The sequence below is a fragment of the Molothrus aeneus genome, chromosome 16, assembly GCF_037042795.1.
Source record: "Molothrus aeneus isolate 106 chromosome 16, BPBGC_Maene_1.0, whole genome shotgun sequence".
NCBI classification, from domain to species: domain Eukaryota; kingdom Metazoa; phylum Chordata; class Aves; order Passeriformes; family Icteridae; genus Molothrus; species Molothrus aeneus.
In genome coordinates this window covers 8145675-8173502 of record NC_089661.1, presented here as the reverse complement: position 1 = coordinate 8173502, position 27828 = coordinate 8145675, and the positions used below count along the sequence as shown (strand labels likewise).

At 41.3% G+C, this 27828-nt stretch overlaps 1 protein-coding gene across 1 annotated transcript in view; it reads right to left on the bottom strand.

The window, feature by feature from the left end:
* The window catches only part of XYLT1 (xylosyltransferase 1), a 169597-nt gene that overhangs the window by 48565 nt on the left and 93204 nt on the right, over positions 1 to 27828 (bottom strand). Inside the window, exons 3-4 of the mRNA XM_066560670.1 lie at positions 6138 to 6310; positions 5309 to 5511 (exon numbers count right to left, since the gene is read on the bottom strand). Coding sequence (XP_066416767.1) covers positions 5309 to 5511; positions 6138 to 6310 — 376 coding nt within the window. The remainder of the gene's footprint in view (positions 1 to 5308; positions 5512 to 6137; positions 6311 to 27828) is intronic.

The window sequence follows — 27828 nt, the reverse complement described above, 5'->3', positions numbered from 1 at the left end:
GATAAAAACCTCAGGCTCTGGCATCTTAACAGATGTTGTAGTGCAAAAGCTACCTGAGCTGCACTCCCCTCTGGATGCAGGGAGAGGATTGAGCACTGCTTCAGCCCAGGATAACATTCCAAAGGGCACTTTAAAGAACACTGCACTATTTGCCCAGTGCCTGGTACATTATTCTAGTGGCAGGGCTTGCTTTTCAGATCAGCACTGCAACACTTCATATGGGGTGTAAGGTCAAACTCAGCCCTGGAAAGTCAGTGTCCTTTATCCAGGCTTTCATGTCCAGCACCAATTTATGTAGTGCCAGGAAGGAGATATCTCTAGAGGACAGCTCTGAAGTCTGAATCTCAGTGAGACATAGAATTGTTAAATTAAGTCCAGTCAAACTGATGAGAAGTGAGACAGAGTGGAACTGCCTTTTGAGCCAATGGCTTTGCCTTATTTGCCATTGCACAGCTCTCATCAGCCCTGCTGGCTTTGGGATTTCTAAGCTCACAGCCATCAAGAGGGCACAGCTGGGTCTCAGACATTTCTCCCAGAGCCAGAGTGCTGAATGTGAAAGCCAAGTGCTTTGTTTCAGTTCTAAGAGGAGATTTTCCTGTATTTCCAATATTGCATTTCAAGCCTGCACATTGCAAAAGCTGAGATGTTTTGCAAGAGCAGCTGGGTAGCTCCAGTCTGGTGTACCCACTCCAGGCAAATTGTATTCTCTTTTCTGTCACCTGCTCCAAAGGTTGTGCCATTTGGTCACAGGTGAAATTGGGGCAGGTCATGGTGAACTTGAGAGAACAGAAATCATCCCTGATGTAGTTTCTATAGAATGGCAGTCACCCATGCTTTGCAGGGGATGAAACTGAGCCAGTGGCAGAAACAAGGACATGATCTCCCAGGTAGTTCTAGCACCTGAAAAATAACTTGAAAAAGTGCTAAAGCATTTTTCCCAAAGGTTGAACTTCCTTAAATCTGTTGGTCGTAATTATTTTCACCTACCACAAGAAGAAAATCTGAAGACCTCTTCCCTGCACTCCCTTTTCACTCTTGGCAAATATTCTCTGGCTCAGGGACCTCATTAGATGTCATCACTCTGGTTTTTTATCAACCAATGTCACCTTGACCAACAGAGGGCATAACAATGAAGCAAGTGCAGGTCAGTCAATAGTTATTTGCTAGCTCAGTTTTTAAATTTCTGTGTTATTCTGATTGGCAAAGATAATCTCCATATTGGCACCCGCTTAAAGGAGCAGGGCCAGTCAGATCATCCCATTTACTCCCTGCAGTGTGCAGTACCTCAGGTGCTATTTTTATGATGATACACCTTCCATTCAAGCACCAGACCCAAATTCTGCTGTGTCTCATTTAACTGAGGCTTCCCAGCACAGGCTTTTTTGGAAAGTACACAACTTCATCCTAAAATAATGCCAAGCAGCAAAACACAAGTAGTTTCACTGGGTTTCATTTAAATTCTTTTGTTATACCTGATTGCACATAATGGAAAATGTAGTTGTATCTGCATTCCTGGCTCCATCAATAAGACACTTTATTTTCTTATTATTCTGAAACACTCCCCAAGCTTCTGCTAATAATTTTGCTTGACCTTTATTAAAGACCAAGCATTAGCTGGCAATTAGATTTGGTGATCCCTTTGGTGATTGAGGCTCAGTGATTTACTGTAAATTACAAATAGTTCAAATGTTTCATTATGTTTATTCTTTATACAAGCTCTGTGGCCAGGTAAGCACTGACACGATATTCACTGTTAAATGATCTCATTAAACTCCTTAATTTAAGTGGTGCAACACTTCACCTGCCACATTACCCAAGGACTCCTGCAATGCACATTAAACATTCAGCATGAATAGATGCTCTACCATAGTTCACCTTGTTGGGAGTGAAATTTCAGTCCCTGAACATAAGGTTGACTACTTTATGCTGTTTGTCAGAGACAATAAATAATGCAAATAGATAGCCATGTAAAGTAAGAGGTTGAAGACATCAATAGCTTTCCCATAAGGTTTTGAAAGAGGCTCCCAAAAGAAAAGACGTTAAATTATGAAAAAAATACCACTAAAATTAAAAAAAAAGTTAAGGAAAAGGAAGGAAGGTGCTGATTTCTTCCATTTCTTTGTGAATGCAATGACTGTGAGAGACGATTTCTTGAGAACCCTCCAAATCTGTTCCTTTTTTATTCACGAGCCCAGAGCAAAAGGAGGGACAGTAACACAACCTCCCATTTCTGAGTTGCTTGTGGAGGCTTGTCTTTAACCATTTCACCCCTCCTTCTTCTGCTGAGAACATTTAACAGAGCTGAATGAAGTCAAGGGTGGATAATGCACCACATCTTTTCACTTAGGCCAATAAATAACATGTTGCCTCTTGATTAAAGGGAAACACTTTTGTTGGAGGCACCTTCATGTCCAGAGTGTTTGCCAGTGGTTTGCACTCAGTAAGAAGGAGAAGCACATGGGTTAGAACCTCCTCTGTGCTAGTGCTGGACCTACAGACTCCACAAACAAAACATTCAGACATGAGGAGGAATAATAAGGGTATCTGGATTTTCCTGGCATGCATATGTTTTATTTTTCACATTTTTAATTGTTTCCCTCACAAAATGAATAGTTCTAATATTTTTCTCCCATGCCTTTATATTTTATGATGCTTAACATCTGCTTCTGGACATCTCTTCTGAAGGATGAAAGGCTCCTGGCAATTCTACTGTAGTCTGTGAACAGACCAGACTGCTCCCTGGACAGATTTAGGCTTCATCATATTGTATTAACCCCACATATTGAGTATGGCTTTTTGACTTAGAAGGCTGGATTAGCTTTTATTATCAGAAGAGAAGTAGTAAAGGTTTCAGTATTACAGATGGAATGGCAGATGGGAAGCAAGAGCTTAATATGAAGCAGCTCTGGATAAAAACTATTAATCTACAAAATTCATATGTTCTTATGCAGGGAAACCTAGCAAAACCCACTGCAGTATGACTAACCAGAGAGAAGTGTAATGTGCCCCTAGCCCATTATCTAACAAATCATGGCATGGGGTCTGAAAGAAAAGAAAGAATCCCCCAAACACCCTCTTTACTATTTCCTGAAAAAACAATCAGCTCTCTCTGGGCTATGCAGGGAGGTAATGCCTTCCTAAAGATTATAAATAATAATAATTTATAGCACCTCCACCATGAAAATTAAATGGACTCATATATATATTTGATGAGACAAGACTTCCCATGGTTTATAGTTGTAATATTCCATATTAAAAGAAATACTTAACATTACTTCACTGTCAGTGAAGTTGTAGCACTAAAAAGTTTTATTATTTTTTGTTGAAGTGCATCATGGGATGAAGAGGAAGCATGTTCCCTGCAGTTCTGGTAACAGTGCTTTGGCAGCAAGGGAAGTGAGCACCTCAGAGCCTGCCTGGGTGCTGAGAGCCCCTGAGAGCCCCCAGAAAGCCACCACAGAGCTCTGAGAGCAGCTGCAAGGGACAAGCACCACCTTCCAGAGTTCCCCCTCTGAAGAAACAAGTGCCTGCAATTTCTCCAGCAGAGGTGGAATGACTGCAAGACATCATGGCATTATCACACACGCTCCAGGAATGCTGAACCAGCTGCAGTCTGCCCCACAGAGCCAGTGGTTGTTGATGGCCATGTCTGGAAGGCACTGACCCCATCTGGCCCTGGGGTTTGATTTGCTCCCCAGGGGACTTGGAACAGTTCAGACTGCCCCAGGTCATGGCCTCAGCATTACACAGTGGTTGGGGTGGGCCCAACAGCACAGGATAACTGGACCCACCAACAGGCACCAGTGTACAACCATACCAGACCTTCAGCACTCTCCTATAATTTATCCTGTTTAATTCACAGTGTCATCACCTACTTATTCCTTTATGGTCCTGCATTAGTCCACTTTTCAGCATCAATACAGCATTCCTCACCAGGAAAGTGAATAATCAGGAATAACAAGCTAGCTTTTCCCAAGACTCAAGAGATATACAGAAAACTACATACTCTCCCTTATAAGCAAGGTTCCAAAATTGTTATTCCTCTTCCTGTTGCACATCAGAAGGGTTTAAATAGTATGATTTCTTAATTTAAGTCCCCATGTTCTAATATCAAGGCAGCCTCAGTAACTCTTGTGCTCTAATCTTTCTCCCCAAAATGTGTTGCATTTCACTGAGAATGCTTAGAAATGGGCATCAGCAGTAAAGCCTTTTGTCAGTCCTCACAAAATCCTTCTGAAGGCATAGGCTCAGGGGTTTTGCTATTGTTCACTTCAGTGGCAATTTCTGTCCAAAGAACGCCTTCAGGAAGGGATTCAAGCTTTGAGAGAGATCTTGGAGAAACCTCACCAGTGGAAGCATGTTTCTCTTCCAGGAGTATTAAAACCAAGTTGTATCATCACTCATCAGGAAATCGCCCAAGAAAGTCACTTCTCCTTTCATTGGTTCATTTCAGCATAGAGGGAAACAGAAGTCACAAGAATTTTGTGTTTCCTTCTTCTTAATAACTCTTACAACCTAAACCTAAAAACAGTTTCAGGACACTTGGGGATTTTTTGGGTGGCTTTGTTGTTGTTGCTGTTGGGTTTTTTTGTTCTGGTTGGGGTTTTTAACAGACTATCTACTTTTGCACAATGTAGCAAACTTACTGAATGCAGCTCTGAGGCCTGGGTGATGTAAATCCAGAAAGAATATAATTTCATTTAAAATCACAAGCCTTATCATGTGATGGTGTATGAAATTCTTAGCCTGATGCCATCTGAATGAGGATATTCAGGCCACGGTTGGTGCTGAAGATATAATTGACTCCGAGCAACTTATTTGTCACTTTTACAGCCATTATCCTCCACAGAAAAAGTACTAAAAGAAGGGACAGGAGTACCTGAATCTATATTCATACCTTCAACCCTTACTGAGACATCAAATGACACTGTTAATCAGAGCCCTGGGAGGGAGCAATCTCTCCATGCCTGGGCTTCATTTGCTGAGCTCCCCCACTTTTGGCTACTTTCCTCATCCTCTCTTGCAGGTACCCCTTTTGTGGGAAATAATGGCTGACTGGAGCAGCCTCTCAGTGGAGGTCCCCCCAGGCAAAGGGAAGACACACAGGGTACAGGCAGGGGGTTGAATACTTGGCTAAATTGTGGCTGTCAGACACCAGCTCACCAACAGGAGTTTTCTGCTGTAAAACAAAAGAAACTGCTCCTCTGCTTCTTGCAGTACAGCACAGACATTATCATTGTTTATCACTGCTTATCTCCATACCTCCTTTAGGAACAAAACATGTGCATCCTTAAAATACTCATTGTACCTGATTGGGTAGTCGGCAGCACTGAGGTTGATGAAGAAATCCCAGGGCCAGTCACTCATCTCCATTAAGTCCTTCATGGTCTGCAGGTAGGTGGTCAGAAGACTTGCTCCTCCCCAGATGGTGGCCATTCTCCAGGAGGTGACTCTCACGTTTGGGTACTGGCTGGCAAACTGCAGCACTTGCCGGTGCAAGTAATTGGATCGCTTTACAGGAGAGAAGAGTGGTACATTCAAGTTATTCAGTCCAAAATTGTCTCTCCCTGTGTTCACTAAAGGCCTACCCTGCTTCTTGACTCACTGAATGCTGCTATTGCTTTGCCCTCACTTACTATGGCTCACAACCTTCTTTTGCTAAATGTGCAGAGAACCCTGGTTAATATTTTTTGTTACAACTACAGTAATCACTAAGCAGTGTGATTAGCTTTATTCACCATTTGTCATCATAGACCCCAAAGGGCTTTTGTAAAGGAGGTGACTGCCACCACCTCCCTTTTACAGTGTGTCACTTGCCCAAGGCACCTCAGGTCAGCTCTCCCTCCAGTGGGCCACCTCACTCTGCATCAACTTATCAGTTACTGCTAACTAAATGTACAACAGACAGACAAGGGGAGATACTCATCACAGAGAAGGAGAAATGAAGGCTGTTATAAGATAACAAGAAAGAAAATTTAAGGGGAAAAAAAAAAGAGGCTCCAAACATGTAACAGATGGAGAGACAAAAAGTGACATGCACTTTATGCAGCAGAGGTAAAGGGAAGATGAAGAAGATGACAAGGATGGGTAGACTGACAGATGGTGAGACAGGCAATTTATAACCAGTGATATATTACCTTGTCAACATGAATGTAATAAAAATGGTCTTTATGGTAAATAGCCTTAAACATGCGCTGGAGCTGCCGGGAAGCTCTGCCATGGACAACCAAGACAAATGCGATCCTGACTGGGTTGGCTGGCATGTATTCTACGGAGTCCTCATCCCACTGAACATTGTTGTTGGCTTTTCCTGTTCAAAAACAAAACACAGGACATCTCTGAGTGTATCCACAGGGCAGGGTGCAGAGAGCAGTACACATTCCACCTCGGCTCCCTCTTCAAAGGCCTTTGCAGGGCAGGGGGAGCACCCACGAGCGGTGCAGCCTGTGTCCCATCAGTCTGTACCCCTCTCCTTTGTCCCCACACAGGGCCACCACCCCTTGGGCAGCAGCCCATGCCCATGGGCTTCATCCTGAACAAGGCTGCACAAGCACAGACAAGTACCCAGATGTTTATGAGTTGTATCAAGCTCCACCTGAGTACAGAACCTTCAAAGGAATCCCCTCCAAGTTTGTACCTAGTGTCCAAAGTATTCAAACACTGGCAAGGCTGGCGTTCCCCCAGAAGGAAACCTCTGTTTAGCCAAAGCTGCTCGTTCCCATGGTCAGCACAGCTCTGCTGAGAAGCTGGTGGAACTCTGCTACTGAACAGCTGCTGAGGATTATTGACAGATAGCATTTATTTGTAACAGCAGACGTGCCCTGGAACATTTAAATGCAACTTGGATGTCTTCACTTTTTCATGGAGGAGTGGGGCTCTTCCAGTACAATTTAAAATACCTATTCATTTTTATTTTAACAGAGTCATTTCTGGTCTTCCTTTTCTAAAGCAAACACCACAGTGTGAGGTTCAGACAGGATGTGCTGATAAACTGAAGAGCTGGAGGACATTTCTAATAAGAAATTTAAAGTGCTTTGGTTTTGGTTTGTGTACCCACTCTGCAATTCAAAAACTAGAACACAATGTAAGAAAAACATAATTTTATCCAAAACACAACATTCATTCTTCAATGAAACAACACCATTCTTCAGTGCTCTGACCTTGTAAGGACCTTTCTCAACAAAAATGATTTAGAAAGAACCTGAAATTTTGAATATTAGCAGACAAAGAAGGAAAGTACCTCCAAGCCAAAAATCTTCCTCCTGCCCAAATTTTCCTCTTGCAAATTTTAACTTTATTATTTTTCAAATGAAAGGAATAGTGTTGTCTTAAAAGATACTTGATGTGTGTCCCCCCTGCCAGAGGTACAATTTTCAAATGTCTAAGATCTGAGCTGTTACCAGCACTTAGTGCCTTTTGTGATGCCCCTTTCTCCTCCCACCTCCACATCCTCACCACCTCAAGGCTCCTTCTGCAGGCATTGGAGACATTTGCTCCAGGCAAATGTAGGACAAATTTGAGGCTGTTCCTGGGCTCAGTTATCAGACAGCCTGAGTGTAGCTACAAAGCCCACTGCACCTTCCAAAACATCTCCTACAGTTATTAAAAACACATGCTCAAGTCTGTTTGATTTGATATAAGGAACATGAAGGGAGACATTTGCCAAGAGTGAAGTGAGACTAAGAGAGAGAGAAAGACACTTTTTCCCAGGTTTTTGAAACTGGAAACATATGTTGGTAAAATTAAACAATACCAAAAGCTTTCTTCTTTTCCAAATGTAATAATTACAAAATAAAGGCTGGACACAGAAAAAAGACCTTTGCCTAATCCTTCTTGGGCATCTCCTCCTTGTTCAAGGCAGTAGTATAAACTTGGAAAAAACAGACCAACTGAATGTTTGCAGAGCACTGTTTAGGTGATAAAACAATTTGATGACCTTGATTGTACTGAAATGCCCTCGAGTAATTGAAACACTCCTTTTAGACAGCCACGAGAGAGAGATCCTGCTGCAATGGGAGCAGCACATCCCAGAAGGGAATGGTTTGAACATCTCCCTTCAAGTCTCTCCTCAGCAGAGCTTCCCTAGCACACTTCTCCAAGTCAGAGTCTGCTTTTCCCAGGAAAGCTGCAGATGTCAGAGGCGTCCCTTGTGCCCAGAATGGGCTCTTTGCTGACTGTCAAGGGCTACAAGGCAGCGGTGTCACTGCCCAGGAGCACACTCAGATCCCCAACAGCACAGAGCCTGCACAGTCCCAGAGGCTCCCAGCACACCCTCCCTGTCCACAGCCCCTCCAGGAACATCTCTGTGCAATAGAGATGCTGCTCAAAATTAAGGCAACTTTATTGCCCCCTGTTGTATTCAGAAATTAGGAAATTTCCAGCACCATAAGTCTTCTTAACTTTACACAGGACACAAACAATTTAAATGGTATTTCTTTAAAAACCCTCCACCACTAGGACTCAGAGGAGTATTAAACTTTACAAAGATAGCTTAAATTTAATTTATCCTATAATTTGCAGTTTGTTTATTATGGCCATTGGCCTATGCCCAGTTTTACTGTTTTCTCCTGTGCAGCTGATGAGCTTTGCCATGCACATGCTCAGGGTTTCTGCAGAGTGACAGGGACAAAAAGGGACTGTGAGAGAAAGAAAATGCGCTTGCAAAGAGAACTGACAGGGGAATGAAGGGCAATTGCAATTGCAAAAACAAGCCATTTTTCTTTTAAACTGTTTTCATTTCAAACTGATGATGTCCCATCAATGAACTCAAATATTTTTAGTGGTTTTCATTACATTTTTGGATACCTCTCTTTCGAAATCAGTGATTTTCTGCAATGATATGCAGAAGGTGAAGGGAATTTAAAATAGTCATATTGTGGGCCTTTTATTTTAATCTAACTCGCTGTCAATACCCACACTATCATTTATCTAGCAATTACTGAGAACAAAATCCTCTCAAATTTTCACCTGAAATGCCACTTCATTGCATCAGTTTTCTCTAATAAATTCCTGCAGTCACTTATTTTGTTCTTTTCTGTTTTCCTCCTCTAAACATTTTTTTTCATATGCTAGTTTCCTTCCTTCCTTCTCTTTTAGGTTTAGGATTTTTATACTTGCATTTACCACCTGCATACTATTATGGCTTTTAAAATATAATCCTATTTGTGGCTACCTGGAGTTTCACAAAGGAAGAATGCTACATTTTTCCATCTGTCAGACTACCTGCTACTTTGCTCTGTACTGTCACTTCCCTGGTTTTAGCTCATGGCTGCTTAGCACCCTCTATTTTGCAGACTACTTCACTGATAAAGAACCAGCCTGATTTGTAAAGAAGATGAAATTGGCAGGAAACATTCAGCTGAGGATCTGCTTACTAAAAAATACAGCAGGACTTCAGATCTGTATGAGCAATGTCAAGACCTGAATAGCTCCAGCCACTTCATTTCCATAAAACTCATGCAGACCAAAGCCTTGCTCATCATGTCAGTGCCTACATATTAATGAGCAGCCTCAGGTAGGAGCTCATCCTCTTCAGGCTGCTGGGACAGAAAATGCATCAGATGATTTCACTTAACATCCTACCATTCACTTGAGGTAAAACATCTAAAAGGATTTTAAGGAAGCACTTGGATTTGACAGCTACTTGGGTACCTCACTACACTGCATTCTCCCCATGCACTAAAGCTCAGCCTGGGTGCCGATTCCAGCTCCACCCTCGGTCACTTCAGTCCTGCAAGAAGCAGCTGCCAAGATCACCTTCTTGTCACCCAGCAGCTACAGAGGATTCAGGGACAGCTTCTTTCCTCTGCAGCACTCCCTATTCCCAGCCTTCCCTACACTTGTCACCTCTCACCATTCCATCATCTGCCTTTCCAAGAGACATGAGCCAAGCCAACACAAGAGAATTCCCAGCTCCTCTTGCACAGGTCACTTGGGGCAGTCTCAGTGGAACTGGAGGTGCACTCCATCTCACCTAGAAAGCTTCTTGGGGTGTGGGTATTGCCTGTTGAATGAAGTTTCCTACATGTTCCCCTTTTTCTGGGATAATTTACACAGACCAGTGCTTTACAAATCTTAATAAAAAGCCCACAATGTCAATAGAAATTAAAACAAAAACCATCAGTGCTTTATAAACCATAATAAAACCCCCACAATGTTAATACAAAGTAAAACAAAACTCATGAAGAATATGATTGTTACAGTTCCATATTGGGAGCACAGCTCTACCCTCAAAGTTGCTTAGCACATATGAGTCAGTGGGGAGAGTGAGTGGAACATCCCCTTTATGGCCTTTTGGCACAGGTGAAACAGCCCTGGCCTTGAAGCAGGACTTGTCTTAAGCTTCCTCAAAGTTTGCTGTTTCATTACACAATGGGAACAGAGGATAGAAGAGCAGCTTCTCACATGGCCTTGCCCCAGAGAAACTCAGCAGAAGGGGAAGTGCACACCCAAGCTCATCTTCCAGTCCTTGTATCAAAGAGCATTTATTGTGCTACCTCCACTGGAAACAAAACCACAGCACTTTGCTCTGTCACAAACTTACTAAGAAAAGTAAAATCTCCCCTTCTGCTTCCTACTCAAAGCCTGACAGTCCTGACATCAATGTGTTAGCAGGAAAACCTGTACCTGTTTTTGAAGATAACAGGAGAATCTCAGCTCTAGTGCAATTTTAGCTTGTATTTTCTATGTCCAGAGAAATCAATACTCATAATTAAGAGCTTAATCTTCATCTGTTGCAGTATTACTGAATTCCAGAATGAAGACAGTGCAATCATTTTCACATTTGTTGTGATGCCACATTATGCTCAATCATCCTCCAATATAACGCAGAGCCAGCCTGCTGATCTCTTACCTCTGCTGTTAATTAATGGGACCACACTTCCCCAGCAGCACAAAGCAATCTTTCAATCTGTTTTGTGAGCCATCTTATGTTTTGTAAATCAATCCATCACCTTCTGTTCTCAGTTTGGTATTGTCCTGGCAGTCCAACAGATTTCCTCTGCAGAGATACCTGGATGCTGCTGAGTCCATCTGAGCAGAGCTGTGTGTGTACCCTGTGCCTTGGGCCATGAATCAATGGACAGAGGACATTAGCAGAGTTATTGCTGTGCAGTTCAGCAGAGTATTTGCTGCTATTACATCCATAAATGCAATCAGGAGCCCTGTCATTACAGCAGGAGTATGAGCCATAATCACTCCAAAGAGGCAGAGCTCTGTAGTCCCTATTTAAACTCCTAGGAGCAGCTCCATTCCCTTCAGTGGGACCATTTCTGCAACAGCCAGCTGAGTGGTAGTTGCTGAACTCAGAGTTCTACTATAAACTCCTTTTCAATTGCTCACAACTCAACAACACAGCAGGTTGAAAATTTCCAGGCTTGGCTTTCATCTAAAAAAGTTTTCCAGTTTGATTAGAGCACAAACAGGTTTGCCTTGTTCAAATGGTGGCAAGACCAAAAATAAATAAATAAATACAATGTTTTCATTTAGGACACAAGAATTTTGTATCAGACCTAGTAATAGAAGAAGTTGGAGGGTTATATAAAAACCACAAAAAATGTCACTGAGCAATTCACCAGTGAGCCAGGACCTGATGAGAAGTCTTTGTCTGAGGGTTTGCTAACAGCAGCATTGCCCTGGGCTGAGCCAGAACTCCTGCTGGAGCTAAGCCCCAGTGCTCCATCACAGCAAGGGCATCTCTTGCCACCAGGCTCAAGGGGGAAGGTCTGTCTTGCTGCAGTGAGGACACCCTGCACAGGAGAGGTGACTTCTGAAGCACAGTGCCTGTTAATTGTACTTAGATGAAAAGACAATTTTTCCTATGCCAGCACCTAGAAAACTTTCTTTAGCAACATTAGTCCCATCTTTGGGATGCCAATTGTCAATTCCAGTCTAAGAAATGATTCACTGTTTCCATGGTGGTCCTTGTGGAGATCTTCAGTGAAAGAAAGGATTCCAGGTGAGCACTGATTACATACATATATTTTAAATTATTACAATTATTTATATGTAAAATGCCCGCTGGTGTCTGGTCTGTTCACTGTGCAGAAGACTCCTGTAGTGAATAAGATCTCTACCATGAAGTGGAATGAGCACCTTGTGTGCCCATTGAGCCCAGCACATCCACTGCCCAGGCCAGTGAGGGGCTATAGCAAAGCAAACCAAGCTCCTGAAGGAGAAAATTATCATGACTGGTCATAGGTGTGGCTTTTCCTTGTGGGTTTTAACTTAGCAAAGCAGGAGAGGTGAAATCAGTTGAGATGATCTTCTGCACATCTGTTCCCAGACATGGGGATTAGAGAGGGATGGTTATGATTACAGAGTGAAGTATTGCTAGTTGTGTTAGATTTCCTTAAAACTACTGTTACCTCTATTTTTTTATCTCTGAGTTAGCATTGAGCACTTTGGAAAAAAAATTCAGAAATCCTGCTGCTATTGAGGAGTAGACATTCAAACTTTTTGCAGTAATGTTTTATCTCAACAACCCTGTTCTACAACTTTTCAGTCTCAGACTCTATCAAAAATCACAGGAACTATTTATGATCGTTTGTAACTTCATATGATCAAGTAACCCATAAGCAAGAAATCAATGCAAGGCAGGAGGGAAGCAGTGAGACATAATTTAGAAGCACTCAGTGGCTACTGCATTTAACATTAAAGAGACAGATTTCATAATGTTCTTTCCATGCTGAGAAGAAGCCCTGGCTTGGAACAAAGGAGCTGCTGATGTGGGCATTCTGAGTCTTCTTTAATCATTTCAGAGGGTGACAGCATAAACTTAGGGCAGTCAGAGGAGAAGAGTCACTGCCTTACAGATGGAAATTCCCTTCATGAGATCACTGGGAGATTCTCTACAGTGAGTTTGTGAGCGGATAAGCAGCTCTGCATCCCTGAAAAATTTATATAAAAAGGGAAACTCACTGTAATTACAGATGTGGGTTCAGTTCTGCTGTCCATGAACAGAAAAATAAAAGGCATGAAAGAAGAAAGATAGAAAGATAGAGGATACATGTAGAACTCTTTCATATTCACAGCTGGAGTATAAGAAGATTTTTTTTTATTTTATTCTAAGGGAAAAAAACCCCAAAGATATTTCTCATGGGAATTTATAAGAAACCACTTCTACCCCAGCTTTCTCATCCTCCTGTTACAGCTGTGTAACATTTGTGCTGCATGCAGCATTTCCAAGATCACTCAAGAACCCATCGGAGCAGACATCATCCATTACACAAATCCAGAAAACACTATGCACCAGAAAATTTGGTGAATGTGTCTTTTTTTTCACGTGATTTGCAGAATTCATTGTAAATGAAGAAATATAAAAACCTTGAGAACAAGGACAGAAATTTTTTGTATCACAAACCTGTAAAAGCAGTTGGGCTAACACAGAACTGTTCAAAATCAACCTTCAGGGTCCATGTATGTGTGTGTGTGCAGCAGCAGCACACCCATATTCACTAAATTTCCAGGAAAAGCAAGCAGCATTTGGTTTGAAGCAGCCTACCATATTTCAAACAAAAAATTTGTTCTATCTTGCAGTCAGTATTGAATCATTACTGAAACCATTTTTATGATTTGCAAATGACCAAGTAATTATCAGATTCCACTATACTGCACTTGCAATACACACTAAACTTAATTTACTACAATACTTATCTAGGCAGGCCAATCATCTCTGTAACAAGCTTGCTTTTCTGACTATCCTAATTATGGAAATGGTAGCATTCCTGGGAGACAAATCTCAATTATTTGTAGTTTTGCTGGAGTGTGTTAGTCAAGCATTTTCTCCCTATTCCTACCGACTGCCATGAATAAATAACACTCAAAAGCAACAGTAAATTAATTAATGTTGAGTTAGAATGAATCTTGTAATAATAGTGTTTATCATATCAATTAACAGCCAATTAGCACATCGTGATCAGTGTTATTAGGATGAATACAAAATGCCTTTTAAATGAGCATCAGGCTATTTTTACTACATCCAGTGACTTTACTGGACTTCAGAGATGTAAAGTAAAGCAGATCCAAGAACAGCCACAAAGATTCCTTGCAAAGAACATTGATTCCTCCTGCACCTTACACCCTGGCTTGGCTTCACAGTCCAAAACCCAACCCAGTCCTGGCTGCATCCAGAGCAGCGTGGCCAGCAGGTCAAGGGAGGGGACCCTGCCCCGCTGCTCTGCTCCTGTGACCCCACCAGGAGAGCTGCAACCAGTTCTGATGGCCCCAAGGTAAGGACATGGAGCTGTTGGAGCAGCCCAGGAGGCCATGGATAGGAGAACACCTGGAACACCTTCCCTGTGGAGACAGGCTGAGAGAGTTGGGGCTGCTCAGCCTGGAGAAGAGAAGGTTCTGTGGAGACTCATAGGAACCTTGCAGGGTTTGAGGGGGCCTACAAGGAGAGGGACCCTTTGTCAGGAACTGCAAGGACAGGACAAGGAGCAATGGGTACAAACTGAAAGAAGGGAAATTTGGCTTTGATATTAGGAGGAAATTCTTTACCACGAGGATGGTGGCATACTGGAACAAGTTTGCTCAGGGAAATTGTGGATGCCCCAACCCTGGAAGTGTTCAAGGCCAGGCTGGATAAGGCCTTGAGCAACCTGGTCTAGTGGAAGGTGTCCCTGCACATGGCAGGATGATCTTTAAGGTTCCTTCCAACCCACACCATTCTTTGACTCTCTGACTTAACATTTAAGAGGTAACACCCTTGGAAACCACAAAAAAAGAGGAAGACCACTATTTAGAGGTGCCTCTGTCACACAGCCTTAAAAAGAAACTCAAATAAAAGAGATTTTCAAGCTTGGCTCTCAGGACAAACCCACAGCCCATTCCCAGCTCAGAGTCAAAACTTGTGCAGCAGCTCCTGAGTGCACCAGTTCCATGACAACACACCCAAGATAAAAGGGACAACAGCAGTCCTGTATTTTTGGCTAACACATCAGGTGTGAGAGTTTTCTCACTGTGTGGAGTCACCCTCCTCTGACAGAAAGCTCGCTGCAGGAGGAGACTTCATTCAGTTCTTGTGCTCCAAGAGCTGACTTGTGCTTGTAGGAGGGGAAAGGTTACAGAAGGCAAGAAGTGAAGGGATTGAAATGAAGCATGTGTTTAGTTATCTTATCCACCACTGGTTGTTGCTAAGGATGCTCCCATCAACAGCCCCAAACTGATGAGAACAGGAATTTGTCATACAAGAGAAGTCATCCCACCACTCCCAAGAAAACTGATGACACAAAGCCAGACTGAAACATTTATAAAACCTCATTCACAGTTTGCATTTTCTGAACAATCAACTACTGATTTAGGTGGCCTGAATTACACTCCAGGGGCTGCCAGCCCTCTTGCTGCAGATGGATTTCATCCCAACTGGAACACCAGTGACAGCCTCACCACCCTTCATGCCAAAACCAACAATGGGCTTTGGAGTCAGCTCTGCTCTGAAGAGCCTCACTCCCTTGCCTCCAAAAAGCCTTTAGATTTCTTGTGCAGGACAAGAAGAAAATGCAGAAAATGCCCTTATTTCAGTGCAGACTTTCTCTTCTGCCTAAAATCATCAGGAAGTTTAAGCCTTCAAGGAACAGAAACTTGAAAGTCAATCAGTTACTATGGAACAACCAACATAACAAATACTAAGCAAAATATCAACAGAAGTATATCAAGGCTTATACTTCAAATTAGCATTTGAAACAGCCTCTGCTGATTGGAGTGTCTGTTCCAGTGTGTTTGGAGACTGGCATGCTGTAACCTTTACACCATCTCTTCCTCTCATGCTCACAGCAAGAATAATCAATAAGGAGTGAAAACACAAGCAATTACACACATCTCTACTTCACATAACCTCCCAGGAGATATTATGTACTGCTGAGACTACCAAGAAATGAATAGGTAGATAAAAGCATGTTTGTTACCTGCCTGATCAATGTTTTCCCTTTCTGTTTTACTGTGCTGGCATCTTTCAAATCCTATGCAGAGTATCTCTTCCCCCAAATAACCTTAAGAAATTAACAGTTAATCATTACAATCAGCTGGTGTAAGGCCAGGACCAAGTGAATTTGTACCATATGAGTATCTGGTCTGTTAACTCAAAGTTAATCCTCCCTTTGAGATTCCATTACATCTGTCTTCTATTTTTTGAATGTAGGATTGGAAGGACAGAGTCTGCCTTTATTCTCTGTTCAAGATAATTATGAACATAGTGTTGGAAACAGACCCAAAAAATAAAGACTTTCACATGTATTTTACATAGCTGGTTTGAAAAGGTCAAGTTAGGTACTGAGAATAAAGGCTGCACTAGCAGAAGCAAAAATCAACCCTCATAACTGTCCCCTGTGCCAACATAGTGCAAAATGGGAAAGTTTAGCCTCATGTTTTAGCTGGCACTTGCAGTGACAGTGAAATTAATGGGAATTTCACAGTACAGTCAAAAGAAAGAGAAAGATAGATAGCACAGGTCTGTGCAGATTCACTGCAAAGCTGTCAGGATCTGCTTCCCCTGCATCCCTTTGAGTTAAACTTTACAGGTTTCAAAGACTAAGCAGCGCTAAGAATCTCACACTGTGGCAACAAAAGATGTGTCAGATATCAGATTCATGTATGTCTAAGTACAATAAATACATATATGCCTTGAGTTTGTATCCACTGGTAGATAGCTAGGAAACAGAGGGAACTGAAGCATTTAAAGTAAAACAGCACATCTAAAAAACAAGCTTCCCCCAGAAACAAACACAGTTTCTCCACTCAGATTATACATTTTTCGGCATAACTGATTTTTTGACACATAACTGTTGTCAAATATCCATTATGTCAAAGGACACTGGAGAGCAATGGTTTTGTCAAATGACCCAAAGTACTTCTCATTTGCCCATGTGAAAAGTAGCACATGAATTATTTTATAATTGATCAGCTTTTGTGCTTCCAGACAGAACCAGTGTCCTCCTTGCTACCATGTGTGCTGCATAAAGGATTATTGTGGAATGTGAATAATTTTACTCAACAGAGAAGGAAAAAGGGACCAATCTTCTCTGAGAGTAATGCTTGTCAGACAGAGGAACACAACATAATTATATTGTGACACTTCCACCAGCAAATAGATTCTACTGTAAGCAATTAACACTGGTTCCTTCAGCAGACTTCAAAAATGTAATTATATGGTATGCTCAGTTACAATAACATCTGATTAATAAATGACACTGCACTACTTGAGCTAGATTTTAGCATATACAGACAGGTTAAAACACAAAACAGATGGATGTTAATTCTTGCACAGGCCACCCTTACACCCCAAAATTGTTCATTAATATGGGAAATGTTAAGGACATAAATATTCACATTTTCAGAAAAAACAAGCACCAGTGACAATGAGTACTCTGGATCTGACTAAAATGGAGAATTTTGGTCTGTGCAGTGAATATAACAGCCTGTCTCTCCTCCTGAGATGGGTGAGGTAGGGCTGGGCTCTCCTTCCTGACTGGAATGCTTTCCAGAAGCTGCTTCTGATCAAGAGGGATTAGTAAAGATGGTTTAAGAAGGAAAAAAAAAAATCATTGGGCATTAATCCTCTAAACATTTCATAGCCAACATATCTTTAACACAATCCCTCTAATCCAATTAGGGTGCCTTGAAAATCATATCTTGAATTCCATGCTTCATTGTGATGGGTTCTGTGTGAGTGAAACGTGCACTCAGCAGAAGCTGCTGAGCACCTGCTCTGCCCCAGAGCCCCCTCCCCAGCCCTGCCTGGAGCAGCCCAGCTCCAGCTGCAGCTGCACCAAACCTGAGCCCTGACACATCTGGCAGGGTCAGCCCTCCCAACATTCACCCCTCTGAAACAACAGGGAAAACAACCCTTAATACAAAGCTTTTGGCAGCAAGGAACAAATTAGTATGAATTAACTGAGCTTGATTTCTTAAATGTTCTCATGGAAATTGTTTGGGCTGGTGTTCACGAGGATGTATATTCACACTTAAAGTGATGGGCAAAGGATAGAACAAAACAGCAGTCTTGTTGCTAAAATAAAGGACTTGCACTCCATTACTCCATCACAGAATAAAAGGATCCCATTAACATACCACTAGAGGAAAACAAAGGGGAAAATCAAATTGCCAGCATCAGAAAATGTTCAACAAAAGCAACATAAAGTGATTTTTCTGTATTTCAATTGACATTACAGTTTTGTCAAAAAAATCCAATGTGCAGAAAACATCACTTTATTGACTAAATAAGTTACTGGCTGCTGTTAAAAGCATCTGGGGAGAATTTGTATGCAAAATGCATTCTCGCAATAATACCATAATTTATAAATGAGTTATAAATTTCTCTCAGATTTTAACAAGTCTATGATGCCCTTGGATGTCAAGGAGCTGCTTAAACAGTAACTTGTAGAAGGGTCTTCTCTATACTGCACAAGAGGAGTATCTGTGCAATGTCTGAAACAAAAAAAAATCATGCTGACTTTTTACAGGCAAAAATAATAATGGAGATAATTTCTAAAATTATCTTAACTCTGCCCCTCAGAGTGTCTCTTCCTATTCTGCAACCTCATTTCACGTCAGCAGTCAGAGGTACTAAATTTGGCCCCAGGCACTTCCCATTTCCTGCAGCTGGGGCTGATCCTGGCTCCCAGCACTGCTGCATGAGTGCTGGCAGGGTTTGAGCTGGACCCTGGCACAGAGAGCCTCTGCCCATGCACAGCTCATCCCACCCCTCTGAATTTGGGGAGCTGGCAGAAGGGAGCTGTGCATCAATGTGGATCTCCAGAATAACTTAAAGAAGCTGCAGCACACTGTGAGACAGGGCACACATCCAAGTTGTTATGCATTTTAATTAGGTAAAACAAGTGCTAAAAACTGCTTTGAAGGTCTAGATGTAACCCAGCAGTATTTTCCCATATTTGGGTCTTCCTCCTGCCATCTCTCATTCATACACAAGTTATTTGATCATCTCTATCACAAAGGGAGGCTTAAAAGAGAAAAATAAAAAAACTCAATCTCAACTCATGTTGAGATGTAATTCAGTTCCTCCTCTAAAATGACAGAGCCCCAAACAAATTCATTCACAACTTGGCTTTTATGGTACAGTAGGGCATGAAAATCATCAACTGGCTGCAAAACTGCTAAGTAAACCTAATTTAGGAGATGAAAATGTGTGAAACGCAAGGAGCATCTCACAGATTGTAAAATGACATGTTTATTTAAAAAAGAGCCCAGGAAAACCAAGAAATGTTGGCAGAGGACTGCAGGAACAACCCAAAGGCTCCCAGGCTGTCGGGGGCTCAGAGCTGCCATGACCTGCACAGCCAGGGCAGTGCCCACAGCCCTCAGCCAGCACCTCAGGGAGGGAGGCAGGAAAAAGCCCCAGCAGGTTTGTTAAAGAAACAGTTCTGTACAAACAGAGGGACCCCAATGGCAGCAGCTCAGCACAGAGAGGAGCAGCCCCAGCACTGCAGGGCCAGGAACCAGCGAGGTCTCAGCTGTGAGACACCTCTAGCTCTGCACACACCCCCGGGAGGCTCTGCCATCAGGAGCTCAGCCTCCTCACAGCCTAAAAGCTAAACCTCCCAAGGATGAGTTGTAATTGAGCCAAGAAGCAATATTATTTGTTAGGGCAAGGAGGTAGTGAATGAGTAGTGACAACATAACTTCGTTCAGTTCAGCTGCTGAATTCATTTCAGTCCATCTCCCACTCTGCAGCCCCTCTGAAATCAATGGAGAATGGACAGTGTAAAATCAGTATCAAAAGAGAATTAGCATGTCTGAGCCAAATTCTGCTCATGTTCCAGTTCTGAACAATGCCTGGTCTATAAAAACACAGATTAACGTTGAGCCTCCTTAACAATCCTCCACTATGGCTAAAAGAATCAAAAACACCTGAGCTGCAATTTCTTTCAAGTATAATTTAATTTCCCCTATCTTTATTTTGACATTAAAAGAATGATGAAAAATCTCTTCATATTATTTCTCAGGACACTACTGCTAGAAGGTGAACTGTTTATCCACACACACACACACACCATTCATTCTCACCCTTTTTCTATGAGACTGGATCACCCTATTATCACAGCAAGTACCAACTTTATGAAATAATTTAATTTCTGGAATGCATTTTTATGTAAACTAATCCAATGTCTCCTGACACCAAATCCTTACTGTTCATCAGCACAACTTTCTTAGAGTTGAAGACAGCATCTGAAATAGAATGCCTGTGCTGGCAACATTTTTATTAGAAAAAAATCATTTTATAAATCCAAAAGTGAACCAGTATGGAAAAGTTTAATATTATTGTAAATGAAGAAGTATTTAAAGGTAAAAATTATACTTGACACTGTAATTACATTGCCCCAGAGTGTAATCCCAAAAGAACACAGAGACCTTTTGCCAAAGGTGATTTGAGTGTTAATATGAAACTCAATGTGGGCTCATTTTAATTACATACGTGCCTGCTGAGAACATATGATAGAGTCCAAAAAGCTAATTCATTGTCAGCATGACAGCAGGACCTAATATTAAATCTTGCACACAAAGTACATTTTCCAGATTACCAATTGCTACACAAAAATGGGACACATTGCAAAAGTGGTAATGAGCATGAAAGCAAAAATACAAAAAAATATTGCCAAACAGAGCTTAGCTCTGGGCCAGCAGGGGGTACAGGAAATATCCAAGCAGTTCATTCTTTTTTCTTCAAAAGCAGCAACATTCAGTTGGTCCATCTCTAACCCCACTGACACCAGGTTTGGACTGACATTCACAGCATTGATCCTCACTGTCACTGCAATAATGTGGCACTGTTATCTATAAAACTCTTTAGAAGTATATAAAAGCACTTCAAAGTAGATTTTAGTGTGCTTTTTTCTTTTTCTATACTTAGCCCTAAATTTTCTTCATTTAAAAGAAATTACTGAGTTATTTTTTGTTCTCATAAGTCCCTGACAGGTTTCTGGCACTGAAAAAAATGTTAGGAGTAAGTTTATACTTGTTAACGTTAACAGGCATTTTGGTTTACTTTTAATTTTGGATAAATTCATGCACCAGTCAGTATTTTCTACAGAAAGTGCCTGGAGTATGAAGAGGAGAACCCAGAGTCACAAGGATGAGCTAACCCTGGGGAAACAAGACATACTCACAATTCTGAAGGCAGCAGAGACCCAGCCAATACTTGTAACTGCAGCTTTACCTGCCCTTCTGTTGCTTTACTGATGCATTATTAATTAATAACTACTGAACGTTCCCAACAGAGCATTTTAAATAACAGCTGAATTTCTTTATGGATGATTATGAATCATAAAAGTAAATCTGCAATGTTCAAAGCAATAAACAAGCCCAGGTAGGGAGCCTGAACTACTACAAAACCTGCCCTTTGAAGCTGGAGGTTTTGGGGGTTCCTAAATGTCTCCTGCGTAGAATTACACAATTTCCAGTCTAGCTTAATCCAATTAGTCTGAAGAAATGTAGGATTTCCTCTTTTTGCCTCAGCACAGGCAGATGCTGCTCAAAGGGAGATGATGGCATTTTAGAAAAGCTGCAGGGTTGGTTTGGTTCACTGCTTTATCCACATGAAGCTACACCAGTTTAGGCCAGCTAACAATTACAGGTTTCAGTTCTCAACTCAGATAATGAAAAGAAAACTGTCAAATCACAATTACTTCTACACAAGATTTATGCAAATGATGAAATATTTCAGCAGCTCTGCAATGTATTATTCAGGGATGATGCCAGGTTTTCACATTCTACTTGAATTCAGGACAAACTTACCAAGTACTGAAGGTGTACTTAGGGCACCTCTGTGGTATTGTAGCTGGATGGTTTTAGGCATAGTTGAAATAAATTTGTAATGCTTTAAGATGAAAACTCATTTGGAGATACTACTTTTCCATAAGATATTTTTTTCTAACTCCACCTCAAAAAATGAAAAGCCTCCAACTATTTGAAGAAAATTCCAGTATTAATTTTCAAAAATATTGCTGCCTTTAAGGCAGAAAGGAACTCACTATTTCTATTCACTCTTCACTAGATTCAGTTACTATCTGAATAAAGATAGGGATTCATAGAAAATAGAAAGAGTAACACCTTTTTTACTTTCAGATATTAAGATGGATCATTATTCCTCCTGATGTGTTAGAAGATATTTATCAGTTTGAGTTATGAGGCCTTTCTGACTGTGAAGACTTAAACATCGATTTAATGCCAACTTAAAGACTACTAAAAGTGTAGGAGATTGCATTAGATAAATAATTTAACAATAAAAGGTATATCAAGGCAGACATTATTGCAACCTTCCACCAATCAATCACCATTTTCCATGTTTATCCAATTTTCATCTCAAGGTTCTGTATATCAAATTGCCCAGACACACACTACACAACTGAAATAACTTCATCATTGAATAAAATTGCATGGCCATTAAAATTCTCTGATATCAAGATAGCTGACATTATGTTAAATATTGGCTTCAGTTCCATAGGGTAATAAATTTTGACCTAAATCCAATCTTTCATGGATAGCTGATTCATAATGAAAAATTACTGGTTTGTCACTTTACCTTGGGAAATTTATTGTGGATACTAATATAGCACCAGGCAGGCTTTGAAATATATGATAAGTAAAACCACAGTTCCCTTCCTAAGCCCCCTGAAACAAAAGGAACAGATTTGGTCTGGTACAAAAACATCAGACATACTGATAGCTACCAGAAAAAGAGAGAGAGAGAGAAAAGAGAGAATTTTTCCTCCTTAAAGATACTTTTGTAGAGCAAAATCCATAGGGAACTCAGAAAAAAAACCCTGTTATTTTTAAACAAAATTATTTCAAAGTCTCTTGATAAACAGGATTTAAAATCCACATTAATACCAAACTAACTGTAACATCAGCACCCCCATTTTTCCTCTGCATGAACCTGCAATGGAGGTAAATACCTGGGCTGAACATGACATGAGCTGTCTGAGGTGTCCCAATGAGCCTGTGCCACATCAAAGAACAAAACCCAAGTTTTCCCAGTATCAGTCTAGGACTTAACTTCTATTAGTGCTAATTTGGTTGGCCCATGATATGGTGTAATGGAGCATATTCCTGCTGTCCCTCCTTAGTTTAGAGCTCTTTAATAACTTCTAGAGCAACCACATTGCATCTTTCCTTTTTCTTCTTCTTGAAGTGATCCTTCTGCTTGAATGGATTTCAGCAGAATTTTCTGAGTGATTTCAAGTTTGCCCATTAGGAGCCCCCTAACATCCCTGATTTATTTCCTAAAATTCTGCAGGCTGCAGCAATGGAAAGCAAATGCCATGACAACATGAATGTTTGCATGTTTGGCAAATTATGTCTACAAATGGCCAGAAATGACTGAGAGAAATAAAAATGAGTGAACTTGTGTGCTAACTGCAGCCTTTTCAATTGTAAATGATGGAGCTGAATCTAGCAGGATTTCTCACTAAGATTTCCTTTTTGATGACCAGGTTAAGAATGCCAGAGATGTCTGAAGCTTCCTTGTAATATTCCTCATGAGCATGTCAGAAGTGATTTTCTCATTTGCTTTTCAGGGATCTGCAAGGTAGAACATTTTCAGAATCAGAGCTGCCATACAACTGTTCTTATTCCCAAATGCTGGATGGGTGGGCTTTGCTTTGGGCTATAAACTTCCACAGACTGGTAAGACAAGAATCCCTACCTCTCTATCTTTGCTTGCTCCTGTAAGAACAAAATTGTCTTGTTTATTTCTCAAGTGAATTTAAAATTTTGGTGATAGAAGTGCATAGAGACATTTTATGGTTCACTGATAAAGGTTATAGAATAAATTTACTGAAGTAAGACATCACTTAAGAGGGGTCAGCAAAGCTACTTTATTACATCAGTTACACCTCTAGCCCACTTTGCTTTGAACACTTCACAGGAAGCTTGGCTTTGTGATCACCTCCTGGCAGAAAATTATAGATTTGTTTACAAAACCACTTCAGCTCTGTGTAACCTCCCTCTGCTCTGGTTTGGCAAGTGTGTTATACAGAAATCTCTTCTATAATGTCTCTTGGTAGCTCTCCTCACATTTATCTCACATACACCTCTCCTTAGCCATTTCTTTCTCTGCCAAGGTGGCCAAATGAGCCAGGCTGGGTTCTCCTGTCCAGCTTTCCCTTCTGTAAGGGGCTATATTCTTCACATGCTTTTGAATAAATGACCAAAGAGACTTCTCAGATAGAGAGAATGACTTGGGGACAGATCCTCAAACGTGCTCAGAGTGCCACAGGGAAATTCTTCCACAGCATCCACACCTCAGTCCCATGCAAAAGAGAAAGTACAAACGGGTAAAACATATATTGCAATAAATTTCTCTTTTGAACTTCCCTTTTCCTCTCTACTATTCACTTAATTGCCCAGAATGAATCACAGCCCAGAAATAGATGCAGAACACGACAATGTATGGTTCTGTTTAGTCATACTCCTGTCGAGCTCCACACGATTATGCAGCACAGTAACACACACAGAGCTTCAGCCTGAGAGTAGCAGGGATTGCAATGCTCCACTGCACAGCAATATCCACCAGCTGCCTGGAACCCTCCATTTGCCATTAAAACCACAGGTGAGTAAGCAGCCAGGCTGCTTGAGCTGCTGTTTACAGCCAGTCACCAGCAAAGTGTTTCTCTTACAACTTGTAATGAGTTACAGAAATTAATCAAGACCTCAACAAAACACTTCCATTAGTATGGGCAAGAAAGTCTCCACAAAAGAGACAGAATCACCCTGCAATAAAGAGAATTATATAAACAATTATATTCTAGTTCCACCGAGGGCTGCCCTGAACTTCAGCTGAGTAGTGAGGCTTCCAATGAGATTTGTAGAAAAAGATCCTTTTGACTGACAGCTCTTTTTGAGGTGCTCTCTGACAGGACCTACAATTGTTGCAGACTGTTGAGGGAGGTTCAGGTTGGATGTAAGGAAAAGGTTCTCCACCCAGAGGGTGGCTGGGCCCTGGACCAGGCTCCCCAGGGAGGTGGCCAGGGCTCCAAGGCTGACAGAGCTCAGGGAGTGTTTGGACAGTGCTCTCAGGGCTCTGTTTTAAAAGGCAAAAAGCAATTCAGGCCTTCAGAAGAAATCCTACAAATTCCACAATTTGAAAGCACATACAATTGCTATGCAAATTATTTTCCAGAGACCACAGAGTTTGAGTTACTAGACAATGATTTTCCTGCAGCATAATTTTGCTTTTTGGCTTAAATCTTCCATCATTTTTACAGTAACATCTGTGGATGAGGACAAATGGGTGAGCACTGAACACAAGAGTTGATAGAGATCATTCAGCTTGCAGCAAGCCTTAAAAGAAAGGACTGAAAAATTCTTTGGCCTCCCTGGGGGGTGGTGAGAAAGCTAGAGAGGAAAAACGATGGATGTTTGCCATGGGCCTTTCAGTAGGGCCAGGACTTTAAACCAATATCTTATTTTATAGTAAAACTGTAAAATGCTTCAGACTTTACTGTGCATTCAGCTGAGCCTGTTGGTGACAGCAGTAGGGACTGGGAGATGGGAGTGCTCTGTTCCTCCTTACAAAGGTGCCAATCAGGAGTAACTTATTTGACACAACTAAGTGATAAATCAGTGAGGTAGGTGGATATTAAAATAGTGTGAGCAGTGAATCAGGGCTATTCAACTTCTAACACGCTCTCAAACTATCAAAGACAAGCATTTACTTGGAAGACTAAATATACAATGAGCAATTTCAAAATCTTTTTCAAGGTTGCTCAGCTACAGATTCTTGTCATTCAGTTTTTCTATGGAAGTCATGATTACCCACGGAGAAAAAAAATGGATGTTTTAAAACTACCTTCTGCATAAGAAATATTTGCAACAGAAACAAATTATGGTTTGGAATCTTAAAATGGCAATAATGTCCTGTAAGATTGGCTTCCTGCCTAGATTGCTGGCATTTTAATTCAGAGTTAGATCTCTTAAACAACTCTTCCTCATTTCCAGGGGAAGCCATTACAAACCAGTGATCTCATAAAGCTCAGTGACTCCCGAAATACATCAAAGAAATGTACCCTTTTAAAAACCTTCCTGAAACAGGGTGCATTCCCTTTAATTATATTTTTAATACAGTAACAAACCCTGTATTTATTCAAGGCATTGTTTCAAGAAGCCACAAAACAGAAAAATTCTTCGTCTCGGCTCAAGAGGAAGAAATTAAATGTCAATAGTTTCCCCCCAATTATTTTAAAAGCAATCCACTCAGTGCCACTGGCTTCAAACTAAACTGTGGCAGCCTCGAGCTGCAGCTAGCATGGCATTTCTGGAACACAACACTTCCCTATTCTCAAAATAATAGTTCATCAGCTGCAGATTCCCATGAAAACTGAGTATTTGCTAAGTAATGGTACTTGGAGAAGTGCAGTGGTTAGAAAGACAGAGCTGAATCTGTGCTCCTTTGTCCTTGATGGCATTTTAGACTTATAAAAAAAGCAAATCTAAAAGCTGCCTGCTTACAATTAGTATGTTACACTGACACCCTGACACAGTTTTGTTATGGTTGGAATGTTGAATTAGGAAAGAATAACATTGAAGCTTAACTCAAGCTCAGTCCAGTACTAATGTACACAGCTGCTTGCTTAGCATTGAATAAAATTAAGATAATTAGATGCCATGTTTCCTCTTCAGGGTCTGTCTACTAAAATCAGCATAATGGGTCCACTCCAGAGGTCCAACAACAATTTTATATGAAAGACATTATGCATGAAAAAGAGTAGGGCTCAAATTTTCCTTGTACAGGGGAGGCTGGGTTTGGTGCTTTTGTTTTGGGTTGGGTTTCCTGGTCCTTCTGATTCTTCTCCCTCCCAGCTCATACCTTCACATGAACAATTTTCTTTAGCCATAGTTGTATTTGACTTTTCCCACCATCACTGTCCACACGTTTCAGGATCACTGGGAAGCATTAATGATCACTTAAGTACTTTTCTTTCATCTCTATACATACACAGTAATCTTTATCAAAATATTCACTGAGCTTCTGCTACCCTCACTCTCTCTTCCCAGGAGGTTTGCAGCAAGGACATCCTCAGCCATTATCCTCTCCCACGCTTGCCCACGCTCCCCCTTTAATGCTCCATAAAATGATAACATTTTCCAAAACAGAGGCTTGGTGAGAACTAGGACTGCTGACCATAAATTTTCCATCCCTTCTGCCCCCCACTCCTTGTGTCATGCATTGCTCCCAGCGTTTCCTTGAGATGCCATGTGCCAGATGATTTCTGCAAGTCTGCTCTTGGGGACCAATTCTGCAGCCTCCAGACCCACGGGTGATCAGACAGGCCTAACGTGACCAGACACTAGCACCACTCATTTTTGTCCTGACAGTGCCACAGCTTCACTGGTTTTATTAGAGTTGGTTATGCTTCACACATGTTAAGGGGAGAGACACATCACTTATTTCATAAATTCATTTAGCCTAAAATGCAAGTACTGAATCTTGAAACGGCCCTTTATAATGAAAGCAGTGCTGGAAACATGGTTTGCAGAACAGAACACAATCTCTGTACACGGTGTAATTACATCTTAGCATTCTGCAGAATACCAGTGCATGGCTTAAATGCTATTAATTGTAAGCAGTTTTGTTCCACAGGATGTTGTTTGCTGATAACTACTCAATTAGGGTTATTTTGCAATTAGTCTACTCACAGTAAATTTACTGCAACCAGAGTCATCTGTGGTGTAGCAAATTAAAATGCTGTCTGGGCTGCATGTGCAGTGGCTCTTACATGCTCCTTAAATTGTGTCTAGCTCACCACAGTGATTCTGTCACACTAACAGATTAACAGGAAAGCAGCAGCAGCCAATGTCATTTGGAATCCTGAAACC